General features: G+C 38.2%; 1 protein-coding gene across 43 annotated transcripts in view; it reads left to right on the top strand.

The window, feature by feature from the left end:
• NRCAM (neuronal cell adhesion molecule) overlaps positions 1 to 18,941 on the top strand; it is a 149,516-nt gene that overhangs the window by 71,316 nt on the left and 59,259 nt on the right. For 33 of the 43 annotated variants that reach the window (XM_032106392.1, XM_032106397.1, XM_032106403.1 and 30 more), the window contains 5 exons: positions 9,226 to 9,414; positions 11,784 to 11,801; positions 13,820 to 13,925; positions 17,657 to 17,853; positions 18,747 to 18,869. In XM_032106392.1, the coding sequence (XP_031962283.1) occupies positions 9,324 to 9,414; positions 11,784 to 11,801; positions 13,820 to 13,925; positions 17,657 to 17,853; positions 18,747 to 18,869 (535 nt within the window). In that variant the 5' untranslated portion in view covers positions 9,226 to 9,323. The remainder of the gene's footprint in view (positions 1 to 9,225; positions 9,415 to 11,783; positions 11,802 to 13,819; positions 13,926 to 17,656; positions 17,854 to 18,746; positions 18,870 to 18,941) is intronic. The other 10 variants (XM_032106416.1, XM_032106402.1, XM_032106409.1 and 7 more) reach the window with 1 other exon arrangement.

Genomic DNA, 18,941 nt, shown 5'->3' with positions numbered 1-18,941 from the left:
TTGAAGCCAAACCTCTCTGTTCAGCCAGGCTGGTCTTCTCTGCCTGCTTATATTTTGGCATGGCTTTGATGTCCACTAGCAAGGGAATTGACTAAAGTAAGAGCTGTATGAGGAGTAGAATGATGTACATGATTTGTACTTCAGAGTGAGAGGTCAGGATGATTACAGTCCCAGCAGTCTGTGCTGAAATATCTCCGTTTTCATGTTAATATCATGTTGAATACTTTCAATTTCTTTACATCTGACTTAATGCATATTAAATTTTAACATGAAATTTCAACCTTTCTGCCTTTAAGTATGTGCACACTTTCCTTCTTGCCTTTCCCATCCCAAGAGGTATTATTTATCTGGTATCTTCTCAATCCCATTGCAGCGTTTTGCTTCAACAGTTAGTTGTCTGCCCTACACCTTCACTCTTCTCTCCCCTGAACTCCAAGCTCAGAGAAGTGTCTGTCCTGACCTCTCTCTGGGTGAGTCTGCCACCTCACGGATTAATTAATTAACAATTAATATTTGTAGGCAGAAGACAGTGCATCCAGATCACTCTGTGCCTTACTCCTGCACAATGTGAGAAACCCTGGCAGAATCTACCTGTGTTGTGGTGGTGAGCTCCCTGTGGAGGTCTTGAGGGCAGATGACAAGTCTCCTTTGCCGTCTCAAGTGCCAGCCAAGTAAGCTCTAAATGATGGCAGCAGGCAGTGAGGTTGTGCTATTTTTCACAGTGTGGTTGTGTCATTGTTCACAGATGCTGTGCACGTCCTGTCAGGCCTTACCCTGCTGTGTACTCCCATTTAAATTTCCACAATGTCCACAATAACCACAGAATGGGTAAAGTTCGAAGGGACCACAATGGGTCATCTGGTCCAACCTGTCTGCTCAAGCAGGCTTGTCCTGGAGCACATTGCTCAGGATTGTGTCTAGACAGTTCTTGAATATCGTCAATGAGGAAGACTCCACAGCCTCTCTGTACAATCTGATCCAGTGCTCAGTCACCTACACAGTAAAGAAGTTCTTCCTCGTATTCAGGTGGAACTTTCTGTCCATCAGTTTCTACCTAATGCTTGTTGTCCCAATACCTGGCAGCACTGAGAGGAGCTTGGCTCCATCCTTCTGACACCCTCCCTTCAGACACTGACAGACATTGATGAGGTCCCCTCTCAGTTGTCTCTTCTTGAGGCTGAACACACCCAGCTCCCTCAGCCTTTACTTGTAAGAGAGGTGCTCCAGCCCCTTACTCATCTTAGTTACCCTCTGTGGGACCCTCTCCAGTAACTCCATGTCTCTCTTGTCCTGAGGAGTCCAAAACTGGACACAGCACTCCAGATGTGGCCTCACTAGGGCTGAGCAGAGATTCAAGAAAAGAAAAAAGGAAGACAAAGGCAGCAGAGAAAAAAAGAAAACTTGAATGCCAACCTTCCCTGCTTTATTTTATCTATAGAATTGAGGTGTCCAGCTGCAGCAGGCAAGCTTTATGAAGGCAGTGAAGTTAATCAGAACTTTGTGAGTTGTTATGAGTTATTTGAGAGTGAGGGGAAATTAGAGATGCTCATGTAAAGAAGTGATAAAAATCACTTCAGAAATCACTTTCAGAAAATCTTGAACTAGGCAAGTTCTTTCTGACCGTTGTTAGGACACTGGTCACCCCTGCACATATGATCCTCAGCAGCATTTCTGAGCGTAGTGACCTGGTTGTGAAATGTACCACAACACTGGTGGTATCTACAAACAAATTAAAAGTTGGTTCATTTACTTAAGTCTCACATAATCCTGTTGGGAGCAGTAGAAGCATTAATTACTGCTGTTTAAAGCAGGAACAGACTTGGTTTGCACAGCTATAATCATTGTGAAGATTATCAGCTCTCACTTTTAGAGAGAAAGGCAAGAATATTTCTATAGTGTTGAAGTGTTTGTATCAGAGTTCTCTGTTCATTTCAGTTTTTAGTGGTGGGCAGGTAACAGGTGTAATTGTAACTACTTTAACAGAAATATTTAAAATTAAATGAGCAAACAGGCTGACTTTTACCTGTTAAGTAGTGTGTTGCACATAGGTGGCTAGTCCCCAACCCCCATCTCCAAAAAACGAACCCAGAGCAGCTAGCTGGAGTTTGTACCCTCTGCACTGTTTACCCTCCTTTGTTCATGTACTTGTTAAGGTTTCATATCTGACGGAATGCTGTAGTCCTCAGTTTCTGGCAATGTCCCTATTCTGAGTGACCTCCTCTTTACCATAACTATTCCAGCATTTCATGCTAATATTAGTGGTTTCTGCTCTACTTCCCCAAGGGAGGAGTTGCCCTGACTGTGAATCAAATTCTGCTCTTTTGCACAGTATGGTTTTCATGAGAATATCTTCATGGAATACTCTGGACAGTCAGTGCTTTTGGAGTTAGCGGTAGGGATGCAAAGAAGGTAATTAACCAGTGTAATACAGAATGTATTACGTTCTCCATAGGTAGGTCATCATATATTCTAATGGGTAGAAAAAAATTAGGAAAATAGAAAAAAAATCCATTTCATCCTATCTCCCAGGTAAAGAAATTAATATTTCAGGGAATATTTCAGCTGAGCATCCTCTTTGCATATTTATAAATAACTGAACTGGGAGTCTTCACTGAGGTTAAAGGTGCATTTTCCTTCTGCCCGCTGCAGTTTTCCTTCTAGTTCTATTTGCACACTATGGTATGGTTGTCATAGCAGGCTGATGATACATTGATATTTTTTCTCGTAAGCACTGTTTTGTTCTATTGCAAAACCTTTCAGAGGGAAAGAGATGGGCTACTTGCAAATGTTTGTCTTGTTGAACTTCGTGCTGAATTATTTGTACTTAGGGAGCAACAAGATCATTTGCATGCTCTAAAAGTGTTGAAGTGTAAAGAGCTATCCTAATAATATCATCATCTAGGTACCTGTTTTTACCATCCATGTCCTGTAAAAATGTGTTTTCTTAGTTTATTTTCTCTCACTTACTCTGAATTCTTTCTAACTTACTGAGAATTTTAATGATCAAGCAGAATTCTTTCCTTCATCCCCATATTTAGTGATTTGCTTCAAGCTAAACTAGCTCTCTCTAAACTGATGCAAGTTATGTTTTCACTCCCCCCTTTGTAAACTTATGGTCTTCAGCAGATTTGCGAAGTTACACTCAATTCAAGCATCTCAACCAAGTCTTTGAAAGGCAGTAAAGTATGTATACATGCATGAGAGATGAAGTGTTCAGGCTGTAATGACTCTAAAGGGCTACTGAAATAGATGTCACTACACCATTAGCTTTATGTTCCATTCCATCATTTTTGTGCAAGGGGGTAAAAAAGGTGAAAGAATCTGAATCCAATCAAGAATTTATGACACCAGAAAAGACCCTAGCAAGACTGAGACATCTGTTTAAATTTGCAATACAAAAGTGCTGTTCAGATGCTGATTTGACTCTGGAGGCATCTAAACCTGCCAGGCTTACTAGGCTTACCTACCTATTTGAGGGCTATCTGCAGCTTTGCTCAGCCATGTACATAGTCACCCCCGCCAAAGCAGTTTATAATTTAAGTTGAGCAGGATCTAAAAAGTAAGTGCTGCTCTTTTTAAATCCTCAAAAAGGCCAAATCCAATATAGGCCTTCAGGGAATATGTAAGACAACTGTAAAAGGACAGATTGGCTTTGCTCCAGTGTTTTAAAAATCAACTCTAAGTGGCTGCTCTAAGGATTCAAGTCTGTGACACATGACTGAGTTTACAGGCTTACCTGCAGTCCTTAATTAGAGATTTGATCTCTGTGCTTAGTTGTTTGGGGTTTTTTTTCCCTACATTTTTTGGTGCTCATAGATTGTATTTCTTGAGCAGACAGTTGAAATAAGAGTGGATTTTTTAAGAACTGCTATTCTTGCTTTTTTAGCTCATAGTGATTTACCAAAGAGATCCAGTTAGCACCTATGAAATTTTATAGTGTTCAGGGAAGAGCAGTGCAAACTCTGCTCAGTCCTGGCAGGGCCAGAGGAGTCAGCCTCATGCAAGGGTGCATCAGGGTACAAGTGCAGTTCTGTGGCAGTGGAAAATGGGTGAATAATTGAAGTGGTTCTCCGTTGCTGGTTCAGCAGTTGATACTGAAGTTATGCTGGAAGCAGTTGGATCTCATTGTGCTGGGGCTGTGCAGATGTACAGTCAGTATTGATACTTGTGTTGAAAGAGCTTCTGTTCTCATGGCAGATGTGTTGGTCATTGCCATGGTGGAGACAAGCAAGCAAATATTTAGGGCTTTTTTTAGGACCAAGTCTTAGGAACAGAAACAGGGTCAGCACTGTTTTCTGATGTACTCCACAGTAATTTTCTTCTCTTGCTGTTGTTTTATTATTTCAAGTAACATGACAAATTGGAAGAAAAATTATGATGCATCATATATGGATGGGAAGCTTCTTTAGTCATAGTAACCATTAGTAGATGTTGAAGATACATAGTTTTATGTAATTCAGCAAGTGTAGGTGCAGTGGGTCTACCTGTGAGTTCCAAAAGAGCCAGTGGGGAAGATATCTGGTTCGCAGGTTTTCATTTTTAATATGTTCCTTAAGACTGGAAGAAAGCTGGTGTTCTGCCCAGATTCAGAATAGACAAGCAGATTGAGCAGGGTAAATATAGCCTGATATAAATCACAGTGAACATATGGAAAAAGCTGATTGGGGACTCAGCTGATAGGGAATTAAAGGCCTTGAGTAAAATTGATTCTGCTCAGAGTTTTATGGAAAGTAGGGCTTGTAAAACAAATTATTGACAGAAACTTGATTTTAATCTTCTAATATCTGATAAAATTACAGGTTTGGTAAGATGATGGTGTCAATGTAAAAGACTTTGAAAAGCATTTGACTTATTGCCATGTGAAACCAATTAATAAAAACATGAATTTAACTATGTAGCAAAACAGACCAGACTTTGATGAATAACAAACCAGCTGGCAGGTCTTAATATAGGATTGTCAATAAAGAAGTTTCAAGGACTAAGTGGCTTTCCCATAGTGGAAAATAGAGAGTGAGAGTAGAGAGACTGTAAATTGTGTCTGGATCGTGAAAAGGAAGGAGACCACTATGAATGCTTAAGTACAGTCTCAGAGCCAAAACAGTAATGCTGAGTGCAGTGGCAGTTCAGGAGTGTAACCAGGCTGATGATTTTTTGCTGTATATAAAACTGCTGAGAACATTTAGTGTGGCACACAAGGCCATCTGCCTTTGTCAAAATAGCTTGAAAATGGCTAAATGCATATAAACATCTAACCCTAATAAGTACCTGAAGCATCTGAATTAGTCCTGAGGAGATCTTGTTTAATTCAGGAGTTCTGTCTGTGTAGTTTATTTTTCATCCAGTTCTCTCTAAAGGTATGTCTGTACAGCACGTTTAGTGTAGCCAAATCCAAAGCAATGGGCTTAAGCTTCATAAACAGGAGGTCACAGAAGATGATTTAGTATTCCCTGATGACTTCAGAGGATAGATTTATAGTAGATTGTGGCAAATTGAAAACTTGGAGGAGACCAGTGTGGTGTTTTCCAGGGTTCTAGAGGATGAGAAATAGGTCTAATTTGGTGTACTTTTAGAAAGTTTTAAAAATTATTTCTTTTTATGTGCACCTCTATTCAGACACTCTAGAGCTATGTATCCTGTGGTAAGTAGATTAATACCAGCTACCTGGAAACAGACCATAACTTGGATAATTTACACCTAATAGGTAAGAGATAGGGAAAGCAAATCGGTGGGGACTGCATTGACTACAAGATTATTCAAGAGCAGAATTTTGAATACTCCTTAGGCCTGTTGACACATACATGGGTCTTTAGTCTATTATGTCATGCTACCTCCATAAAAATAGTTAGAATAAAGGCAATATCTAAATAGCATTATTGTTTCTATTAGTGCTGTGTCTGTGCTGCTTAGGTAGTGTAATGCTGAGTGCATTGTTACCAGTTTCTATTTGAAAGGTTTTAAATTAAATAATTGTTTCCAATTAGAGTTTTTTATGTGACCTGTTATTGCAAATACTAGATAACCTAAAAAAAAAAGTGTGAAATTTGAAACCAGTTGTTCAAAAATATATTAAGTCATCTTATTAATACTTGCATACTTAGCATAGCTGTGTAAAACACATAAGCCCTGTAAAGACCTTCCATTAAGTGATAAGGCTATTGCAGTTGTCCTCAAAAACAAGCATTTTGTGCTTTTTGATTATAATCTTCAACACTCTTTCTTTTATGTACAAGTCGTTAAGTACATTTAGGTCATTTGAAATTGCTTTTCACAGAAGATGTAACAAGTGACATTTTTTTAAGTACAAAGGAGGTATGGTGGTACAGAAAATCTAATTTTGTACAAATTGGTGAGTAAACTCCTGAATGAACTGTCACAATACATGTGTTTTCCTATGAAAAGGGTAGGACAAAATGTCTGAGTTACACAAGATCTTAAATAAATTGTCTGGAGGAAAAGGCAATCTGCTGTATAAATATTTCAAGTTTTGCAATTGAAGCCTTTACATTGATCTGCGCTTGGAGGCCTGGCCTTATTTTGTAGCAGATAATGTTATGTCAAAGCAATGTTTAGTTCTATATAGCAGCTGTTGTATTCATACTAAATTGTGCCAGATTTAATCTTGAATATATTCAGCAAGAGCACCCAGTTGTGCCGACAAACCTAAAATCATTTTCAGTAATGTTCTATCGCAAACACTTTGGGCACATTGCCTCTCTCAGGTTGAATTCCCATATTGTATGCAAACATCCCAGCAGCAGATTCAATAGGTATCCTGCTGGAACATTGCAGTAGCAGAAGTAGACAGTATGAGACAATTTCTCAAGGGTATTACTTTCCCCATCATTTTAATTGCTCCTGCCTGATTCACCAGTGCTTGTGTATTCATTTGTACTTGTTCAAAGCAAATGCAATTTAATTTTAAAATACTCTCAAATCACTGCAATACTCATTTTACATGTTGAAAGAACAAGACAGTAAAGTGGATAATCAGGTTTTCAGGGTTTCGTAAGGAGAACTGAAACGTTGCATAGGAAGAACCAATAAAAGTCAAGGTTCAATTGTGCAATACTTCAGAGTATCCTGTAAATTCTGGGTCATTGCACAGAGAGGGCCCCTTGATAATTGCAGTGATACTGTAATGAGGAGATGACACAAGGATCAGAAGAACAGGGGGTGAGAACCTAGTTTAACTGGAGAAGGGCAGACAGCTGTAGTTGATGGAATAAAATCAGCTTTTCTGGGGAGCACTTCATTGCAGGAAACGTGCTGGAGTGCTCTCAGGCACTCTTGATAAAAGCTCTTCTCCTTCCCCTTGCTCACTGCAGCAGGAGCATAGTAAACTATATGTGCCAAAAACTGGATGGAGAAAACACTTCTCACCTTCCCCAGCCCCAGCAATTTAGGGTGCTCATTTAAAATGTAGGAAAGTTCAGTTCATTCTTCTAGGAAAGTCTGAGTATTTTTCATGCATTCCTGCTATATGTCTGAACCCCTTTCTAAGTAGTTTGGAGGTAGGCATGCCACCTTGTCTGCTTGTGCAGTTCCAGTTTGTATAAATAAGTATGCAAAGGCCAGAACTACAGTGTTCTCTCTTCTGATATGTTTTGTAATTTTTCTAATCTGCCGTGACAAATAATTAGTCGTTACGTTACGGTACGAAGTCCTAGAGATAGTTTGGAATGTCCATAAGCAACTTGCCCTCTCCCGTGATGCCCCAGTCAGCAGTTTCCAACAGCTCCAAGTAGTACATGTCTAGAACCTTAGCCTACTGGAATATTCTTATTTTGAAACAAAAATCTGTTTTACAGATAGTGACAGTAAGAATCAGGGAACTTGATGTCCTAGGTGAGGATCAAAGGTAGAGCTCCACACCTCAGTTATAGTTTCCAATTCTAGTCTCTTCTCAGAGGACTGTACAAAGAGAAGGATAATTTATAGCAGCAATTAAGAGGCATAATTTCTTCTGTAATGTGAAATTGAGGGAAATTCTTAGCATAGACTGGTTTAAGTAACTTCAGGAAGCACAAACAACTCTTTATTTAACATTTGTAAAGTGGCTGCTTCTTTGCAACTTTAACTCCTTGTGGACTGGATAGCATTGTGTTTCATATCTGTGGCCAGAGCTGAGCAAGTCATGGTTCACTTCACTTCAAGTTGAATTAATGCTGATCACTGTGAAATTTCTGATCCATCTAGCATCCTGGAAGTACTTTCTCAGGGGATGTCCATTTACTGAGAATGCATTGCGTAAGCACCATTTGGATTTCTAAGGCTGCATAGCTCTTTGTAGGTCACTGGTGATGCTTATGGGGCTTGCAGGCAGCTAGTTTTCACTTCTCCAACATTCTTCTCAGCTCAAGCTTGGTCCTGAATGCAAAAAACAAGGAAGGAGCCAGAATTATTCTGCGTGGCTAATGTGATCTCTCATGCTTGGCGGAGGGGGGAATCTAGCACATTTCAAAGAACAGATTTCCCTTAAGTTTCATTTCCGACAGCTCGTCACATATGAAAGGAGGAGAAGGGTGTTTGAGAATATGCTGACAGTTAATTAGATTTTGGTTTCAGGCTAGAAATGACAAAGTATTTTGATGTTACCTATTTTGAGAGGAATCAGAAATCCAGAAATAGGAGCCTAGATACAGTACATATGGTAGCACCTCAGCACCTTCATGAAGTCTTGTGTATTCAGTCTACAGCTATCTTATTAGAAAGAGTTCCAAAGTTGGGAGAAGATGGGATACCTAACTCAAAGCTGCAGAAAGATTCCACAGTTTACTTAGCAAATTCATGATTTGACATGTTTTCCTTGGAGGAGATGCTTAAAATAACTCTTTCCAGGAGTGGTGCAGGATGCTTGAAGGTGAGCCTAGGTGGGCGTTGAGAGCTTTTAATCCACTACATCTACTTCAGAGGACTATTATCTTTAGTATATACTCTTTTTTGACTAGATGGACTGCCTGCTGCTTTATCCTTCTTAGGAGAGGTATTTGTATTTCCATTCAATAAGGTTATAGGAGTTGTTTAGTAGCTTCTTTAGGAAAGGGTTATGATCTAGGTGACCTAAGAACTGGTGGATTTGTTGGATTTCAGTAGAACAAATGGTGTAACTGTTATCTTTGGATATGGTGTTTAGACTGCTTGTATTTCATAATATTATTGAGATGCATGTGATCGTTTAACTCTCCATTGTGTCTACATATTGTTCTTTTTTTTATTATTTACCAGGTTTCATGTCTATACTTACATAACTATTGCAAGCTATCTAGTCTTATGAAGTTGAACTTCATTCTTCAAGTGTGATTTACTCAGTACAGCCTAAAATCATGATGAAAAAGATGAGCATACCTACAAGCAAAGCTTCCCTGGTCCTCTTTCTGTGCCAAATTATTTCTGCACTCGATGTACCTCTTGACTGTAAGTATTAACCTGATAAATAAGTGGAAAATAATGGAAGATTAGTTAAATAATTTCTGTAGGAAGATGAAGATAACTCCAATATGGAGCTAAAACATGGAGTGTGTTTGGGAACTTCAATCAGGACATTATAATTAAGAATATTTACACTTACTGAAGATTTTCAAAACCTGTACATATAAAATGATTTACATTGTTCAGTTGAGAAGGTTTAACGTGGGATTCTCACAGAATCCTACTTACACTTCAGTGTGCCTTTGTTTGATCTAAATGAAGAAGGGCAGAAAACCCCAGCTAAATGCTAATTATTTGTGAAATTAAGATCATATTGATAATTTGCTAAAAACCCCAGGACAACTCATAGCTGCTGTAAACAATCACCCTTCTGAGAAGGGGTTCCCAGGAGCTGATATGAGAGCTAGTAAAAAATTCAAGTACCTAAAATTCAGGCACTCAAACCATCTTGTTTTTTGATGCAAAAGGGTAAGTAAGGCTCTTAGGGTTCTTAAGCAGTGCCTGAAAACAGTTAAGTAATTAACTAAGTTAAAAACATGTTAAAAATGTGCTGAGCAGGGAACTCCCGCATTAACACATGAGGAAACATCTGGAGGAGGAGAAATCCCAAGATCTGAAGTTGTTGTCCAGGATAGGACTCTGTTAGTGGGGAACCTTGAAGGTAGCACTCCTTGCTGAAGAGGATGCAGTGGTAGCTGCTGCATTTTCTGTTCTTAGTAGCTGATTTTAACAAATTACTCATGCTTCAGGTTGATACTTTCTTTCATGAAAGCATGATCACATTTTCAGAATTCGGTGAACCATGTTGCACCTCTCACTGACTATTCATTTGTTAAACTAATTACCAGGGAAGAGAGCATTAGGGTTGGTGTTTAATTGATGGATTAATACATCCGTAAATTTGCCTGTGATTCTAATCTGCATGGCTTTCTTTACCCCTGTGGTTTTGATACCTTCCTGCCTTCCAGAAATGCATGTTTTTCTTTAATAATCACTGACATACATTGCAAGTGCTTTGGTGGGTTTTTTTTCCCCCCTGCATTTTACAAGCCTATCAAACCAATGACCTGTAATTCTGTAATAAAATCAATATATCTGAATCACATCCAACTTGTTGTGTTGTAAATGCCTTTAGAGCAATAAGCTGTGGGTTAAAGAAGGCTTTGAAAGTTTGATGAATGAATGCGTTTTTTTCAAAACTTAATTTTTCTCTTTAAATATCTTTTCGGGCTATAAATAGTGTTTTAAGCCTGTCTTGTAGTTTAGGAACTAATACAAATTCTGCACCTCTCTAATATCTTTATATTAAGAGTAAGATTTTGGGTTAAATTTACCAGAAATACATCAACAGACAAAAATGAATAGCTCTTTTAGACGTATAATTTTAATTCTCTACTGAGAATTTAATTGCCTTCTACTTCATGCCTAATAACTTTGTGGGGTCTGATAAAGTCGCATACTTGAATTTTTAGCCAGAAATTGCATCTAGAATGATGGTATTGCTTTCATAAATCATGATGAGAATGGGCTCTGGGAGAGCACCACAAGGGAAGGACTTAGGTTTTTTTGTGCGTCTTCCCTAAATACCCACCACAGAGACCTGGTGGTGGGAATATACTTGATTAATTGAACATTTAGGTTTCATCCAGGTTAGAAGTTCCTATCCATAGCAAGTTCATTAGTTCCTAGTCAGCATCTCCTCAAAGCAGGCAAGGAATGACTGAAAATGTAGGGGACTCAAGGACATTTGACCTCTTGCCAAAGAGACATGTTTATGCAAAACGTTGGAAGTAAGCAATAAAGATCTGACAGCTAAGACGATTTTTTTGTTTGTTTAGTTGTTTTCCTAACCAAAAGGGGTTGGAAGTCTGTTGAGTAGAATTAGGTGCTTTTGTCTTTACAAGTGTAATTTTAGCCTGAAGCATTCACTCAGTTCTTCCATGTGATCATATGGGTGGATTGATTTTGACTGCAGCATGAGGGTAGTGCACTCCATTAATTCTATTTGCTGCTGTCTCCTCAGTATTAGTGTTTTATGTCCTTGCAAGGCCAAAATCACATACCATGGTTGCCCTTAAAAAGTGAACACTTCAGAAAAGTTTCTCATACCATGACCTTTGAGATAAATGTAGTAATATCTGACACAATGGAAATTTGTGACTGGAATTTCAGGCATTGCTGCATGGGTTGCAGTGCTAAATGTTTTAAATGTTTTCTTTCTAATGGTGACCAATGTACTTGTCAGAGATACTTATCTTCCCTCTCAAAATTGCTAATTTTCTCTTCACTAACAAATGTTTCTCTTTAATCTCCATTTGTCCATTCAACTGCTGATTCTGATGTGGGAATAAAAGCAAAACTTCTAGAAGAATGTAAGTTACTCTTCACTAAAAATAGGCTGTGTGCTGCTGAAAATTAATACTGATTGTGTTGCAAATTGAATTGCAGTCCAAAATGTGTGATTCTGACATTTTGTTGATAATTTGGTTTGCTGTATCTAGATGTTTTGTGCATGCGATGTTCAGAAAATACTACTGTACATAAATCAATGTTCTGATAGTCTGAATAAATTAATTGTGTGATTTTTGATGGTGTGCTATTTGAACATTAAAATCTTTACTCAATATCAGCATGTGCAGTGTTTTATTACTACTTTCAGGAGTAAATATATTTGGTAAAAAATAAATTTATTGAAATATATGTACTTTTGTACTATTTTACATATCTCATGTGGACATATTTTTATATCCACAGTGGATATAGCTATTTAAGTAGACCTCATATTTTATGGGTTCTAACTTAGCTTTAGTTTTATGGTTAATTTAATCAGTATTAAGTGCAGGTCATAACACAGGAGTGGAGATTTCAGGTCTTTGATGTTCATCAGATGGAATATGCTGTAGGTTGGGCAGTGTTCATGTCATGTCCTTTTTCAAAGTATATTTGCTTTTCCCAAGTAGGCATCTGACATGTACTGACCCCAAGAAATGCCTCTGAGAGGGAAAAGGCCTGCCTTCAAAGCACTGCTGAAGAAATACACACAAAGGCATCATGTAAAAATGTTGCCTTCCTCTTTCAAGGATTCTCCCCTGTGCAGTGAGGAGCAGAACCCAGTTCTGCATGGCCTGTTCTGTTCTGCTTAGCTGCTTTATTTTGTTATGGTTCCATGATCTGGTTTCTTTTCATGGCTATTTCTTACAGGTAGGGTTTTACAGATGGCTACCTCTGTCTGTCCAAAGTACTACTTAATGCACAATGGTATACTTAAGGAAGACTTAAAAATCCCAGTTGTTCAATTTTAACTGGCTAGAGTGAGGCATGAGAACACAACTAACTCTAATGATTGAAATATGTTGTTCCAGTTGCTAGAAATTACCCCAAAGCACTGGCAAAGGGTATTGCTGGAAAGGTGATTTACAGCACTTAGACAGTTATGATCACAGGATGTTCATGGACATGTTATTAAACAGTTTTCTTTAAGCGACACTTAAATGTAAACATATGAATAATGTTGAGGAAGACACCTTTCTCACTATCTTAATATCACAAATAGGATTTTTTAATGTAAAAATAGGCATAGAAAATGGTAAAAGGTTATAAATTACTTAAAATAGGTGGACACCAACTACTTTGACAGGTGAATCAAATTTTGTTCTGTGCTACTGATTTTAGAGTACTTGACAAATCACAAATGTTAAATGATTGCTTCTCCTGGGACAGTTCACAAGATTGACTGTATTTTTATTGGGTTTCTTAAGGGGAATCAGTGCTATACTTTTCTTACATGTTCATTTTATTTGGAAACTAGATACTATTTTTGTCATTTTTAACAGAGTCTTTTGCTTATAACACATTTTTTACTCCTGAAAAGTAATTCCTAAAAGCATGCTTTGTAGATTAATTCAGTATGTCGAACATAATAAATGTGTGGAAAAGCTTCACCCACAAAGAATTTGGAAATGCATAAAATGTTTAGAAGCACAAAGCAACATACAATTTTTCTTCCTTTGTGGTAAAAAAACATTTTGTGGAGATTTATGTCTTGCAACTCTTCATTTCAGATTTGTTGGACTTAGAATTCAAGTGTCCTTTGGTTTTGTGAAAATCTATTGAAATCTGAGGTATAGAAATGATATTTTCATTGAACTTTTTGGCCAAGATCTTCATCCACTGTAAATCAGGATAGCTCATTTGGAAGTTAGTATAGCTACACTGATTTACAAGGGTAGAGAGCTTCAGCCTCCTTATACAAAGGATACTCTAATCCCACTCTTCTGTCAATGATTTGATTCCTAACTGCAATTCTTCTTTATCTGCTTACAAAAGTGTCTTGGTGATACTTTGAAAATATTGTTAAAATCCTCTCTCTTTGTTGTATTTCATAATGAAGTGTCACAACCTCCTACGATAACTCAGCAATCTCCAAAAGATTACATTGTTGACCCTCGAGAGAATATTGTAATACAGTGTGAAGCCAAAGGAAAGCCACCTCCTAGGTTAGTAGCATTTTTTTTTTTTTTTGCTTTTATTGGCCTAACAGCATGGAAGAACTAGGAGAACATATTGTAACTTCTGCAATTTAACAAGATCAAGATTATGTGTATGAATGTGCTGCTAAGATCCAATTATTAGGGTTCTTTAGAAATTTCTCTGCCTGAAATAAGGTGCAAATGAGACCATATGCCAGTGACAATAATATGGGTTTTGTTTGATAGCAAATAGAGAGAGAGAGAAAGAAAGAAGTAGAAAAATAGTTGGGGGGGACAGAAAGAGAGTGACAGGGACAGAATAAGGGAAATATTACTATTCCGTGGATCCCAACTATGGTCCATTGATCCTCTCCAGCTGGTCATCTTGGTGGTGAAGGTCCCCCAAAAAGCATAGAATCCCATGGGTTTATGTACCCTCGAGCCAGGTGGCAATGCCCAGGCATGTCCCCCATGGGGAAAGGGGAGCAGTCTCTCACAGCAGACTCGGGATCTGTTGCATCCGGTGGTGCAAAGCCTCTGGGGAGCACTTTAGGGGGGTTATGGCTCCCCCTCAGCTGTCTCTCACGAGAAGGTCCCATGGATGTGGCCTGTGGGGTTGGGGGTTCCACAGCCGGGCCGGTTTGTGTAACAGAGGATGGGTGTTCAGTGCCTCTGACCAGAGGTTGCACCACACACCCAAAACCTCCTCCTTCCCCCTCGGCTGGGGGGAGTCTGTGTAAACCTGGCTTCTGTGAGCTGGGCTCTCCCCCCACCCCAAACTCAGCCAGGGATGATTCTCAGCACAGCTGGTGGCTTTGGCCTTTTGTGGATGCACACCTTTCCCTCAGCCTGAGATGACTGAACAATGGGTTTCCCTTTATCTAATCAGTAGTTTGACTTTCAGTTCAAAGTCCCAGTCTTCAGGGAGGCTTCTTTGGTTGTAGCTTCTTTATAATGAGCAAAACTTTGTATCAGTGTTTGAGGCATGAACTATTTTCAGTCTCTGACATGTGCTTGCACATGCAGAAACATGCACACATCCTTACCTCTGTAAATTACACAGCTACCAGATAGTGGCATAATTTTGATTCTTATCACACTTGACATTTAAACGTTTCTAGAGACATCAAACAATTGTAGCATTTTTTTTCTTCTCAAAACTCTAACAATAAAATAATACTTGATTATTACAAGAGCAGATGGGTAAATGCCCATGGAACACACTAGGAGGCATGCTGTACTATGAACTGGATCACATGCCAGGTTTAGGCATAGTGTTTAAGAAGGATGGACATTGAATAAAGTCAGACTAACGCTAATACATTCAAATGTAATGTTTTGTATATCATTCCCTTTTATGAGGCTGATCTTGAAATACAATTTGTCAGAAGTTATGCAGTGTGTGTCAGCTTTATTGATCAGCAGCCTTGTGTATTTAATAGCCTTCGGTTTTGGTTTTGGCAGAAATGGATCAGATTCCTGATCATTGTCCATTTTAAGATCCTCTTTCAGCATCTTGAAATATTTGAAAACTACTCATTTCAAGGTACTGAGTACCTGAACTGGCAGCATCCGTAGCCGTGATACATTCTGGCATTGTTAGTAACTGCTTCTGATTGAGAGACTAGGAACATGGAAATGTGCAGCTCTCTGCTCTCGCAGTGTGACGCTACACCTTACTAGCAAGGTCCATCTAAAACTGCTCATTCAGACACATACAGAGCTTGTTAGATGTATTTCTTCCAAATAACCAGGTTTTTTTCTGCACTATTCCTGCTGGTTGCCTTGGCATCATGGTCATTATCATGCTGGGCAGCAGAATGTAGAATGGAGAAGATGGAGATTATCTGGGATACTTCCCACCCTTTCTAGTGGTGTTCCGTTAAGGACAGGAGTGTCACAGAGCTGTTTTGTTTACCAGCATTTTAGTTTGGCTGGCCCAGTGCCATTTTTAAGAGTCTGGGTGTTGACCTGGAAGATCAGATGATGTCCGCTTTGGGCCAGCTGCATTGCTTCTGCAGATGTTTCTCTTGAACACTTGCTTGGAATTACCTGAGAGAAAAAGAGTGCTGTCTGTGAGACTGACATACCTGAGCCATGTGCCAGGCCTCTCTGCTGTACATCCTCATCTTCCCCATCAAACATGAATCTCGCTTTGTTCCCCTGCTACAGAGGAAGTGACAGGCTTTAAGTACAGAATTTTCTAATGAGTTTTAAAAGCTTGTGCTTAGTCTTGCTTATTTTTTAAGATATGACATAGATATAATTTGTCTCAATAGTTAGTGTGGTTAGTCCATCACTCCCAAAAACCTGCAAATGCGTATTGGAACTTGAGCTGCTCCAGAGCTCTGAAGTCAAAGGTGGACTTTCTCAGCCCACACTGTGAATTGTTTGTTAAAACAGGGTAACTTCTTATTGGTGGAGCACCTGGCATAAAGGTTTGTAGATGTACTGCTGCCCATAGCTAGAGCAGCAAAGGCTCTGACTGTCACGTATCTCAAATGTTTGTACCACATTTTCCACCTCTCATTTGAAGCTACATTACACTTTCTTGCGTCCTTAAAGTTATTGGTAACAGAAACCCCACATTCTGAAGCTTCACCTGCTAAGTTGTAAGAAAGAGGTTCGCTGTTAGTTCACTAAACCTGCTAGTCCTCCCAACAACACTGCAGTGTGGTGCAGCACTGCTGCAGGTCCAGTTCTTCTCTCCCCCAGCCCAAGGTGCAAATACCATGTCCAGTCCTGCCCACCTGCTGCTGAAGGTCAGTACACAATTTGAGTCAATTAGAATTTGAGCTTTTCCAGTGCCATTTACATTTATAGTTTAGGAAGCATTCTAATCAGCAAAAAGAGTGTTTGTGCTTGAGATTCTGAAGCTGAAATGTAACAAGTACAAAAACTACTGTTCACAGTATTTGAACCTGTGGGTGCTCAGCACTTCATAGGTGTTGGTCAAGCTCTCTGTGACAATACTTCTGACCATGAACAGAGCATAAGTGAGAAATTGGTGTTTACGGTAGTCTAAGTTGTAGACTATGAATCTCTGCTTCTTTACAATTTTTATGAGTTCTATTAGTCTTCATTTTTAATAACTACTTTTCAAAACATCTCTTGTTTTGAGTAGCACCAGTATAAATTTGCTAGGTTAAATAAAGGCTATCAGACTATAACATTTCAGTTAGAGAATGATGTTTGTTTGCATTAGAGTAGTGAAAAGAAATCAAACTCACCATAGTCTTTAATTCACTTGCATAACTCCAAAATTGCCGAACCAATTAAAAGAAATGGTCTCCTGCTGGGGCCTGAAATGACACATTTCAGCCCTGAGCAAGTTTTTAAAGACAAGTTTATAAACCCTTTCAACAGTAGGTTATATAATGGAAATGCTAATGCATCTTTAGCAATACCAGTTCTTGCAGATGCTACCACATCATTTTTAGTAGAAAGGAAATTAGTTCTTTTCCATGTATGATTAGACCCAGGAAATTTTAATGTATTTTTTAAAAAAATAATTTACTTTGAAATAGCTGCTGTCAACAAGTCCAGCCAAACCTTTTACCTTAAAATATTGCCAGATTTCTTATATTAGAAGATCTGTATTGCTTTATTAGTTAATTTAGTTTGGGAACAAGTCTTACTTATCTGCTAATGAAAAAATAACATGTATCTTTGTTAATTAGTTTTTTCTTCTTTTTCTCCATACAATCTACAAAAAGCAGCTGAAGCAGAAACTTTTCTTTTTGTTTTTGTTGTTTTAGCTTCTCCTGGACGCGCAATGGAACTCATTTTGATATAGATAAAGATGCACAGGTAACAATGAAACCAAATTCAGGGACTCTTGTCGTAAATATTATGAATGGTGGGAAGGCAGAAGCATATGAGGGAGTATACCAGTGTACAGCAAGGAATGAACGAGGAGCAGCCATTTCCAACAATATTGTTATAAGGCCTTCCAGTAAGTAAAGCTCTTCGTGTTCATTTAGTATGAAACACTTTGGTTTTCTTATTTGCTTATGAACTTTTCACCTTTTTGTTTTCCTGTCTTAAAAATTCAGTCATCCAAGTGACCATGCTAGAAGTTATTGCCTATTTTCTAATACTTAGGTATAATACTCTATTGCATGTTCTCTCAAATATTTTTTTTACAGAATTTTAATAACCAGAGTTTTTTCTCAGTACCTCTGGATAACCTTTAATATTTAAAACTGAGTTGTATGTATGACAGTACTATTAGAATAAATTTTTTAAATCCTTAAGCCTTTAAGGATAATTTGATTACATCAATGGCATAATTGATGACAACAATTTTTATTCTGCTTATGAAGTCTGTATTCCATAGTTTTTGTAATAGCTTTAAAACATAACAGATTGGGACTAAGAAGAAGATAAAGCTAAAAAATTTTGATTAGTGGTAGATTGTTTCTACAGCTTTTTATGAGTTTTATCTCAGATTAGTTTTCAAGCTTCTCAGCTTAAAATATGCTGTTCTCACATCTTAATTAAAGACTGCACGTATAACACTGCTTCAGGAGGGTCTATGCCTTTTTCTAATTTAGCGCCTCACCTTTTTTTTTTCAGTATAGTTAAAATTTTTCAAGAACTGTTGCAAAACCTTTAGTGAGTAGACAAAATAATTTGAATCAGTTGATTATACTTTCATTAAATCATTGCTGCACTTTTCTTCCAAAAAAACATAAAAGAGAAAAAAATAAAACAAACGTGGAAGGACTTAACATTCTGATGGATGTAGTTCTTCCATTTCTCTGGAATATTTTTTGCATTTTCCCTTAAATTTTTGAGTTTTTTTCAATCCATAGTTTGTGTGTGTGTCAAAATTACTTTCTATAGGATCGCCTTTGTGGACGAAAGAAAAACTAGAACCAAACCATGTTCGCGAAGGTGATTCACTAGTACTGCACTGTAGACCTCCTGTTGGCTTACCACCACCTATCATATTTTGGATGGATAATGGTGAGTTTGTTTTTTATGCAGTTGACTTTTTGCAGTTTTTCTACGTAGTAGATCATTGCTTACCAAAACCAC

This window comes from Corvus moneduloides, chromosome 4, assembly GCF_009650955.1.
Source record: "Corvus moneduloides isolate bCorMon1 chromosome 4, bCorMon1.pri, whole genome shotgun sequence".
NCBI classification, from domain to species: Eukaryota; Metazoa; Chordata; class Aves; order Passeriformes; family Corvidae; genus Corvus; species Corvus moneduloides.
The sequence above is the reverse complement of the archived record's forward strand: the minus strand, read 5'-3'. Positions and strand labels throughout refer to the sequence as shown.